Source organism: Haplochromis burtoni, unplaced genomic scaffold, assembly GCF_018398535.1.
Source record: "Haplochromis burtoni strain Fernald_Lab_line unplaced genomic scaffold, NCSU_Asbu1 Contig_35, whole genome shotgun sequence".
NCBI lineage: Eukaryota > Metazoa > Chordata > Actinopteri > Cichliformes > Cichlidae > Haplochromis > Haplochromis burtoni.
The window spans coordinates 2207755-2219198 of NW_024582396.1; the positions used below are offsets into that span (position 1 = coordinate 2207755).

An 11444-nucleotide genomic window follows, 5' to 3' on the forward strand; every position below is an offset into this window, starting at 1 on the left:
AAACAGCTAGGCAGTTCTTGAGGATTTCAGAAGAGGCAACCAACACTCATTTCTCAGAACATGCAGAGTTTGACTGTTAAGTCACTGGTGCAGGTTAGCAGTGCAAACTGGCTTCTTTTCTGCTTGTCATGAACCTCCAGCCCTATTGCCATGGAGCAGTGGTGTATTTTTCTTGGCAGTGGCACCTATCACTTAGGAGACGACTGCAGTCAGTTGTGCTGATGTCAGAGTTTGGATGGAGTCCATGCCAATCCCAGCCAGGCTGATGGGGCAGAGATGTACAGGCTTGTAGGACTGTGTATTTGTACCGGCACTCACTTCCACAGTGGAATCACTGTCAGTATCTGCTCTCTGTAAGTGCTCTCTGGTTTGTTTTTGCCCATCTTGCTTTCAGCTTTGTGTTAATATTTAAAATGCCTGTTTTTAAATGTGGTATTAAAAGAAGTGTGTATCTGTATATCTGTAGATATGAAACATTCAGCCAGTTTGTTAACACGGTCTATGCGGACAAGCAATTGAAAAGTAATGTAAGTAGTGTAAGGGATTACTTCTTTTTTTTTAAAGGTAATATGTAAATAAAAGTCAGACACTGATGCCAACATAAAAACCCATGATGCTGAAATAAACAAAAAAATGTTTTCCTGTATTTTGGGGACTATTTCTTTTAACCACGACCGCTCCATATTCTGATTCTTATTGTGAGTGTTGTTTTTAGAGCTAGCCGAGGTTATGAACGGGTTACATCTCAGTATATAGACACAGCCTTTGTGGTCAGTTATGCTGGACAACATGAAACAAGACTGTTTCAGTGACACAAACCTCTAAACTCACGGTGACTCTATGACACAGACAACAACAAGAACATAATGACTGGAGGTTTCTGACAGAAAATGAGCTGAGGGGCTCTACCAGCGCTTAAATAATCAGACAGAGAAATATGACCTCCAAGAAGTTGGGAAGCTGCGCAAAATGTAAATAAAAGCAGAACTGAGTGGTATGCAAATTTCACAGTATGACACAGAAAACACATTAAGGCCGTTTAAAATGAGACATTTTACTATTTCCTGAAAAATATTAGCTCATTGTAAATTTGATGGCAGCAACATGTCTCAAAAACTTTGGGATGGGGCCAAAAAAGGCTGGAGAAGGAAGTGGGGCCGAAAAGAAACAGCTGGAGAAACATTTTGAAATTAATTAGGTTAATCGGCAACTGTTCGATTAAATGATGGGCTCTTAAAGGAGCATCTTATAGAACCAGTTTCCCTGTAGTAAAGATGGACAGCTGCAACAGACTGCAAGTGTAGACATTTTTGGGATAACATTCCTTAACGTAAAAATCTTTGATTATGTCTTCAAAATATCATCCAAGGATTCAGAGAATGTGGAGAAATCTCTGTGCGCAAAGGAAAAGGCTGAAAATCAATATTGGATCCGTGTGATCTTCAGGCCCAGACATGATTCTGTCACGGAAATCACTGCATGAACACCTCCAGAAATCACGGCAGTCCCGACCTTTCATCATCTGACAACATTTTGAGCATCATGAAACCAAAGATATGACAAAGAAGACCAAGGACAACATTGCTGTCCCTAAACTCCAGCAGGAGATCTTCTCAGGTCCCCGATGTTTACAGATGATTGATAAAAGAAGAGGGGATGCTACACAGTGGTACGTGGTCCTGTCACTGTTACTGTCATCAAATTCAAAATTAGCCAATATTTTTAATCAAAAATTTAGTATTTTCTGAGTTTAATAGAAAATAAAGTGGAGATGGAAATGAATCAAATGAGTTTCTTTAAGCCTGGTTTATTGGCAAAGTGCATTAAACTGTGAGTGCAGGGATCATCTAACGAGGATGTAGCTTCTTGTAACTAACCATGAAAACTTCAGGATCAGGACCTTGGAGAGTGCTGCAGGATACATTTTCCCACCGTCTCTGAAGGTTATAGCGAGCTAAGTGGATTGTTTATCGGGTTTAATAACCCCATGAGCAACAATATAGCAGTAAATGCAAACAAAGAAAAACAAATATAGCTTTAGACAGTTTAGGAAGTCTAAAATCATCATCTGACATGACACTGTTAAATGGCTTGATTATGGTTCAAAGCTCAGAGAAATGAGATGATTTGCTCTCAGGAAACAGTGAAGGTGGCTCAGAATGAGCAGCACTGCACTGTTATCGTCCCAGATGGGTCCTTATCAACAGAAGACTCTTTTCAAACCCAGTGAGTTTATATTCAGCAGCTTTTTCAGAGCACGTGACACAAATATGTTGGGAGGAAGCGTTTCTCTACACAGGAGTGTTGTTTGGCAATACTTCAATGAGCATTTACACTTTAATCTGTCGCCTTTAGATATTTTTCCTTGTGGTAAAATTATCACATCTCCAGGCACAATCTGTCCATTTTATTCCCTCATGGCTGTAAAATAGAAAGCAGCCAGCTGTTGTAGTAGTCTGTAGCCATTTGTATAGCCTTTGTGCTACTAAGTGCTCATCCTTCAGTTATTAGGCACAGAGACCTGCAGGGTCAGATAGAAATGAATGTCCAGCCTTGTCCCACTCGCCCCCTGTTGCCTGACACTAAACCATACCCGATGTCTCCCAGAGCATTTAAATACACATGACTCAGTCCACACTGAGCTTCCCCGCAGCTGGACTGGTGCGCACAGTAAACGCAAACACATCCTGGAGGGGTGAGAGATGTATGAAGAGATGCAAAGTGTAAAAATCTCATGTTCCCGCGTGGGCTGCTAAATTCTTTATTGCTGTTTAATAAGTCATGGAATATGTCATCCGTGACAGTGCGCTTAATTGGAAACATATTAATACGTTCCAATTACCCGAAGTTCCCGCTGAGACCCGAAAGGGCCCGATCCAAACAAGTTCATCACAGGTAAAATAACTCAGTTTCATTTGCTAAATTAAGAAATGTGCTTCCCCGGAGGGGGGTTGGTGATAAAATCAGCAACAGGAGAGAGGAGAAAAAAACAAGCTGCAGCAGCTTCCTCTAAAAATGTGGCTGTGAGGAGAAATAAAAGAGCAGCAGAACAAAATGACTGTATCACTGACTGCTTTAATTATAGGCTGCCATATGCTGGCAAATAACAAATATGGAGAAAGACAGTCGCAACATTATCCTTCCATCTCTCAGTCTGGATCTCTCAGCTCCTCCCCCATGCGCGCGCGGCTTCATTTGATCAAATCCTTCAACTTGGACCACTTAGGCTCAGCCGCACTTTTTACAACACTGCATTTGGGCAACGCCACAACTTGCAGCAGTTCCTCTTCCAGAGCCGAGCACCAGTTTACACCCCGAAAATCAAGGGAGGACAGTCGAGGGGGAAAGGACATCCAGCACCCACGGCATCCTGCGCACCGCCCGCGATGAACGGGGAGGTCATATTTTGCCCAAAGTGGCACCGCGCGTTTTGGTTTCTGCTTTTCGCGGTGCCCTGCTTCCTTCACGCCGGCGAGGCTGAGATAACTTGCCGCTCATGCCAGCCTGGAAGTAAGTGGCTCGGACAGGAATTACTGCTGAAATTTCACACGAGCGAGTCCGCAACAGGGTTCAGGGGACAAGTTTTTGGGAACAGTGAGCGGAGATTCGGGGCCGCGAGTGCGGAAACTCCGCGGCTCAGTTGCGCAGCTGGGTCCGCTGAATGCGCTCGAGCTCGGGTGGAATACCCGGAGACGAGCCTCAAACGGAATACACGAGATCTGCGCGCAAAAGGCGAACTCGGCCAGAGCGAGTTTACGCAGATGAAAGTTTCCAACGTGTCGGCGAGTGGCCAGAAGAAGAACGGCCGTGTCGAAGGTGTGAGGAGGCGCGCCAGGAGGAACAGCCACGGGGACAAAGTCGGATCCTCCCGTTCGGCCCAGAATCAGGACCGGGGAGAGGCCACGGGCACGGTGGCTGGGCGCAGAGTGGCGCGCTCTGAATTGCGCTGGAGCGGAGAGGAGCGGAGAGCCGCCGGTCCGAGGCAGGAGGAGCTAAAACTTAACAGTTCGACGTTCGCTTTGACCGGAGATTCGTCTCACAACCAGGCTATGGTGCACTGGTCCGGGCAGAACAGCAGCGTAAGTGATTCACTGTGTCAGCTGAAAGCATCACTGGTCATATGCACGAAATCACAGCAGAGACAAGTGTGCGCTTAGGCTGGCCGCCATCAGGTGGGCACACCGGCCTCAGGACAACCAACGGAGTCTCCGCTGCTTAAAGTGTGTGTGTGTGTGTGTGTGTGTGTGTGTGTGTCGTGTGAGTAGAGAGAGAGAGAGAGAGAGAGTACAGATCCCCACTTCTTAATTAAACTGTCAGGTCCACATAGCGCTTTGGGGTCCTTAGGGACTAAGTAAAGCGCTATACAAATACAGGCCATTCACATATGTAATAATCTACACATTTCCACACATTTCATGGTTTAAATGAAGGATCTGAAATTTATAGAACACAAGTCAGGAGTCCTAGCCCATCATTTCCACAGGAATCTTTTAACTCATGGTATTTGAATCTCATATCAGGCATAAATGTGCACGTGGTTTTGGTCTGGTGGGCAAAGAATGACCCCTTGAAGAAGGTACAGAGACGGGTTGAGGTGGGAGTCCAGGGGCTTTATCTCAGGAACTTCTGCAGTCTGAGCAACTCAACTGATGTCGGGATAAAGCTGTTCGTTTTGAGCATCTGTGGCCAGAGGGCAGGATTTTTAGGTAGTGCAGCAGGTTGTGGGAGAGGTGAAGCAACTTGAGCCTCCCTGTTTTCTCTACTGCTGACAGGTTTCCTGAGACACGCCAGTAAAAGGAACTGCAAAGTCGACAGTTGCATTTGCTCGTGGGCCCTTTCTTTTAATGGCAGGACTGAGGAGATTAGGTTTGACGATGTTGCAGGTCACGGCTGGAGTTCCTCATGAGGCAGGAGGAAGAAACTGCAAGTGCACCTGTAACAGGCTGCTTAATTATTGCTTCACTTCTCCAAGTTTAATATGGGGATGGAGCATATTTACAGAGCACATGACCAGCAAAGCTTCTGTGTCAAGTCTCAAATAAGGTGTCAGATGTTTCAGGGCATCCAGAGTAAAAAGTGTGTTTGTGGTTAGACCCCATTCCAAGATCTAAATTAAATACATATTTTTTAAAGTGTCTCAATCAGAATATTGTATTTTTTCCTGTCTCCTCTTTGCCTCACATGAGACAACAATTGCAAAAACAAAAATGACATATTTTCATAGCATAGGGCTAGGACACCTCGCAGGTTTTGAGGGTTGGCAGTGGGGCTGAGTTTAGCTGGACAGTGTTAGAGACTATTTATTTTGTGTGATAAAAACAACAACAAATGATTGCATAGAAAAAGTGGAATTCCTTAAATGCAGTTCTTTTAGGATTTGCACTAAAGTGTTGGTATTGGCCTGCTTTTCTTGCATGGGCAAAATATTTACAGATAGTGGTATTAATACCTCAAAGTTTACATACTTTTTTATGATTATTATGAACATTTCTCTGTTTTTTAACTGTAACATCAATTTAAAGTGAAATCAGTTACCAGAAAAAGAGAGAAACCTCCTCTAGACCAGAAAAAAAGGTTATTGATCAAAATGATTTCAGGTGTTGATGTCAGCTCAGAATTTCACAGCTGCAACTGTAACATTTTTAGGGTTGCATTTTTTTTAATTATTCATGAGAAAGCATTATAATGTCTCTTGATTCCAAAATATTCCTTTTCACACTAATGTGAGGGAAACCAAAACACTCACAGTTACTGGATTTTTGATGTTTTTCTGGAATAATGACTGAAGACATATTTTTAAAAAGGTTATTATTTTTTATGACATCCTAATGGAAACATTGGCTTATAATTTCTGCACTGCTTTTGGTATTGAAACTTTGGTCGAGACACACTTTGGCTTTTCTTTTGTTGTGTCACTAGGATGAAGAGTGTGTCTTAATTTTGTGGGTGTTTCCACATCGTGGCCGTTGTCCAGGTGATGACGATGTCAAACGTGTCCTTTGCCTCGGTTCAGCTCTTAGAGCAGGTTCACACTCGTCGCACTCGTGGAATTTTAAGCCATTCACTTAAACGGCGACTGAATGTAATTGGACTAGAATTAGCGTTCGGGTCCAGCTGATGATGCTGGATCCCAACACTCAGAGTATCTGGAGAATGTGGTGTGAGTCTACTCGGACATTAGCTGGCAGTGGATGTGTCATTCCTTGCCGTGTCGTCCACATTTTATCGGAAGCTGCCTTTTATGCAGCATTTTTGCTCCCTCTGTAGAGGGAACAAGCAGCGGGTGTAGGAGGAGGAAAAGAGCTCAACACTTTGTCTCGGCTCGAATCTACGCACGAATCAAAACCTATACAAATCATGCTTTATCTTAGCGTAAATGCTTTTTTAAAAAAAAAAAATTGCTTGAAATTTTAATTAACATCACGAGATGCGAAGAGAGACTTTGGGAAGCTTAATGAAAAAAATCACTAGAGCACAGTTCAAATATATTTATCTGCTGTGAGCACTGATATCTCAACAAGGCTGCTTGTTCTTCTTCAGAGTCAAAACATAATTAGCCTCGACTGGAAGGCAATAAAACATAGAAAGTATTTTCCCCTCTCTCAATTCCAAATGTCCAAGTCCAACTGCTCCTCACTGCACAGCTCGGTGTTACACCCACACCACTTAGGCCTGTCTGTAACCAAACCAATTACAGTCAAACACGTATCACCGGCTCCCATGGCCTGCACTTTGCTTTGGACTGAAATCCCATCCTGTGCCTCGGGTGTTTCTGTGGGCTTGACAAACTAGTGTAGCTCATGACACAAAATGACCGTACAGTGGAGACGAGGGAGGAAAAAATCTTGAGAATGTCAGAAACGGTTTGGATTTTTTCCTCCTGTTTTTCATTTCTGCTGCTCTGCTTCCATCAACTTGCGTTCACCCTCAAAAACCAAACAGTCATTACTATTTAGCAGCCCTATTTGGTTTTGTGATATGAATAGACTTGTGTGACTGTGAAACAATTTGCCCCTATTCTTTCAGACGATGCAGACGACGAACTCGAGAACATCCTGCATTAAATATGTCGAGTTGTTGCTATAAGCAGGAACAGATGTGCTTGGTCTTTACAATCGGAGCCACTTTATAAATAAACAGATGAGTCAACCGCATGCCACGGAGCCAAAGTGAAAGGGATACAGATAAGGGCTCTGATGCTCTTAATATTTAACCTTTAAGGCATTTTGGCTCATCCCTCAGATGTCCCAGATTACTGAAAGCTTGTATGTCAGGCTGGATTGGAGGTTGTAATCATGACTCATGAAACATTGGCCACAGGAGTCACGTTAGCCTCAAACAACAAACAAAGGAAAACACGCTTGCACGCATACACCCGGCATCAAAACGAAAGTAATAAAAAGGCAGTCTGGACACGTGTATTCTACGTTACGCCCATGATTTGTACTTTTATCATACACTTATGTCCAGCTTCAATAAAAATCCAGGACTCAAGTTTTTTGGTCACATGCCCAAAGTTTAACTTCTAAAACTTCTCCCTCTCCCAGAGAATGGCCCCAGTGTTTATCAAGGGCATGATTTGTCATTCTGTTGGACCTTTCTCTTTTTTTGTGCTTGTCAACCCCTTTTCTTTGTGTCTGTCTCTTTTACTTCCTTGCACTCTCCAGAAAGACATTTGACAGCACAGAGAGCTGCTGTGAACTTGCTGTGTTGAGCTGTGTAGGTGGACAGCACCGCACTGTAGTAATGGCATGGCAAGATCTAAAGACGGTGTCACTGAGAATCCGTCAATACTCATATGTGTCATTCACAAGTAGTGCAATCAAACAGGCGAAGGAGGCTGTGAATTAAAAGTCTTTCTCATTCATTTCCAGTAAAACGTAAAAAATGTAACTGCCATACTGTAAGTGTTGATTCAATTTGAGCTAAGTGCTAACAGTAGAGGACAGGACAAACATTTTTTTCCCCCACTGCTCCGTCAGCATTCGATCATTTCAACACAACAAATTTGGCTGTCGGATTAGCTTTAAGTTTGTATAACGAACGAGAACAAAAAAATTTAGGATTACCATCTTACAGTTTAACAGCTGCTATGATCTACGTCTCCAAACCGACCAATATGCAGGATCAAATTAAACTGGCACTTGTGAGAATTAAAAAAATAAACCTAAAACAGATGAAGGTTAAATATGCAAAACAAAATATCTGTGAGGAATGAAGGAAATCTAGTTTTGTAACTCCAAACTTTGACCTGAGCTCCTCCGATTTGGGTCTTTTCTTTATAACTTTAAAAACACGCCCGTTTCATTTCAACTTGATTACTTTCTGACTCTTCATTGTCTTGCCGTCTGCTACAGGATTTATTTTTAATGTTGTAGTGTTTGCTTTTAGTTCACTAAATGGATTAGTGAAGACTTGCGTCTTGAGCTTTGATGTATTCTCTTCCTCTTGGGAACCGTGAGCAGATGCATTTGGTTGTTTTAAGGTCTACGTAGAGCTCAGAGTGGATTCAGCCAAAACTTTTGAACAGTTTATACCTCCCCATGTGATTTTACAGACTTGGCATATTGTGTACTTAAAATGCATTCTGTGGTGTTGAATGACAAGTATAAAGGTTATTATTATGGTTATTAAGGTTACGGTTATAGGGTTAGTGGGTCATTTATAGCATACGATGATCAAAAAACCACAAAACAGTTCAGCAGTAGTGTAGTGGTAAAACCTGCCACATTTAATGATACCAGGCTTCCAGTCTGCAGGCTGTATCATCACTGACAAGTCTGTGGTCCTACCCATGAAACAGCCAAGCTTAATTGATGGAAGTTATCCCCTTAAAAGAGAAGAACTGAGAACTGGTTGTTGTAGAGAACCATTGCCAGTAGTCCAATGTCTTGCAATTATTCGTCTGTCTGCCCTTTGAGCTGCTTATCGGTCGTTGTACTGGCACAACAATCAGCTGATTTCAGTTCATATGTTGGAGGAGGAAAATAGCAGCGCAGTCTGCAGCGTGGACCTAACTTTGCTTTTGGTTTTCATCATCTTTGTGTTCTGCTAAGAGAAAGATCAAATGTGTTCTTACAAGGATAGAGATTTATGTTGGTGTGTGGAGCCGTAGCCTGTAGGTTTACATTGTTAAATGGTAATTATGTAATCACCAGACACTGTGTTTCAGATCATTTTACAGTGTAACATGAAAGTAATGTAACGAGTAGTATAAGGAACTACTTTCTCCTTGGAGTAATTAGTATTTGTGTATTATGTGTAATAATTAGTTTTTTGAGTAACAACCACGACACTGATCACATCACAGTGGGCAAATATCTCCCACATTCACACACATCTACCCACAGAGCATACAGTTAATTTCCATTAATATAAAGTCTTTGATATGATGCTTAAAGATGATGGAGACTCAAAGCGAAGCTGATGAGAACCCAGTGAGAATCAATAATGAATCAAATGATAAGTGATAATATAATATTGATTATGTAACTGAAATCGCTACATTCTTATCAATCCCCCGTTGTCTCCTTTTGTAGCCCTGCACCACTTTCAGCTCTACTCAGTTTTTCACCCTTTTTCCTTAATATTTTTGAGTGTTTCATTATTTGTACATTTACTTTATTTATTTTGTGGAATATTTGTAGATTAGATCACAGAGTTGAAAAGAACGATTTAAATCACAAGAGTGGTCTTTATAATAAAAGCTCATTTGAGGCACCATAAGGGCCAGTGAAATGGTTAAGTGCTACAGTGTTTCTGCATCACTGTTCAAACTGCCAACTGTTTTCAACTGACATCTACAAGTAATACAGATAGAGAGCGGCAGATCTAACTGATCAAATACTGACTGTGTTCTTGGTACTGGCAGGAGCAGCATTGAAATTCTATGAAAAAAAGGTTACAGGTAAAGAGCAGAGTCACTTTGGGACTGGTGGCATATTGCTCAGATGGATGTAAGACATGCACCGCCACAGCATTATTTACATTATGAAATGTCAGGCATTAAGTACCTTGGTCTGTCACTCAGAGGGAGGCTGACATATTGCCTGTCAGCCTCAGACGTTTGCTTTTGAGCTTGCAGAGACATAGGACAAGCCCTGTGGGAACGTACCTAATAAAAGCAAACAGAAGCAGGTAAATTATGAAATGAAACCCCGTAGAGACGACGCAGCGTGCTGTTTTTTTTCCTCTCATACAAACAGAAAAGTAACGCATCATAAGATTTTGTCACCAATTAATGAGGAGTCGATCATGTGACACTCTTTGAAGAGTTGTGAGAAGCTCACTCACATATGCTGTCTCAGCTGACAGTCTCACACCATCTCCGGAGGTGTTGAGAGAATCTATTTGTGCATGCGTTCCCATAGCCGTAGCAACACCCAGTTTACCGCAGACCCCAGATCTGTTTTACCAAAGTCACGTCTCTGCCGGTTCTCTTGACACCACCGAGCCTTTGCCGTTTGCTCATTTTCAGACATTTGAGGACTGTCGACACCGCGTGGAGTTGTGAGACGAGCAGTAGATGGAAAACATTCACAACCGGCTCATCAGACATGTCGTTTAGAACAGATATGCCACGTTAAAAGGAACCGTGAAGAAGGGAAAACTGGTGTGGTTAGAGGGCAATACGGCTCATCTGTTTTTTACAATCCTGTTTTGTTGCCTTGCAACATATTAAGTCCTAAGTATAAAAGCCTGTTCTTGAAAGTGCACTAAAGGTTTTAAAATTAAATCATTTATCTGTCATAAAAGTTTGGAATGCATTTGCTCGCAGTGCAGCCTCAGGGACAGTAATGGCTGTCTCTTTAATTGGTCGCCAACTTTGATCCTGAATGAAATATCACAGCTTGTATGACATGAACTTTTAAACCAGAATTCATGGTGCCCTGATAATGAATCTCAATGACTTTGGTGATATAATAGCTGTAATCTAACGCCACTGTTGAACGTTTTAGCTGTTAGCAAAATTACTGGACAAACTGTCTTGATGCATGCTCAATCATCCAGGTACATAGATCCCAAAATGTTGAGTCTGTCCATGTGGATGTAGCATTCTATGATCAAGGAACTGACCTCACAGCTCACTTTTCATTCAGTGGGCTAGTTTCAGTCATTGTGCAAATGTACTGTTTGTAAGGTTGGGGAAACATTTCTCCCACAAAAAACGTTATGTCCAGATGAACAGAATCAACCTTTTGGTATTGGACAAACTGCTATAACATTTTGTATCCACAGAATAATAAAGACTGACTCTATATTTTTTCTCTAATTGTACCTGGAAAATTCTCAAAATCAAATTCAAAGAAAATCTGCTTTCATAAGAAAAGAATAGCACAAAATACACCATCAGGTCAGTCATTATAACCCCTCTAAACTGCACACAATGACCAATTTTGGAGTAAAGTTTAGCAACATTTTAACACTTTTAATATTCCTCTCTC

The 11444-nt window shown here is 42.0% G+C and overlaps 1 protein-coding gene across 6 annotated transcripts in view; it reads left to right on the plus strand.

The window, feature by feature from the left end:
- Positions 1 to 3039: 3039 nt before the first annotated feature.
- LOC102302798 (VPS10 domain-containing receptor SorCS1) overlaps positions 3040 to 11444 on the plus strand; it is a 208960-nt gene continuing 200555 nt past the window's right edge. For 2 of the 6 annotated variants that reach the window (XM_042219613.1, XM_005919299.3), the window contains exon 1: positions 3040 to 4079. In XM_042219613.1, the coding sequence (XP_042075547.1) occupies positions 3387 to 4079 (693 nt within the window). In that variant the 5' untranslated portion in view covers positions 3040 to 3386. The remainder of the gene's footprint in view (positions 4080 to 11444) is intronic. The other 4 variants (XM_014332666.2, XM_014332665.2, XR_006054271.1 and 1 more) reach the window with 2 other exon arrangements.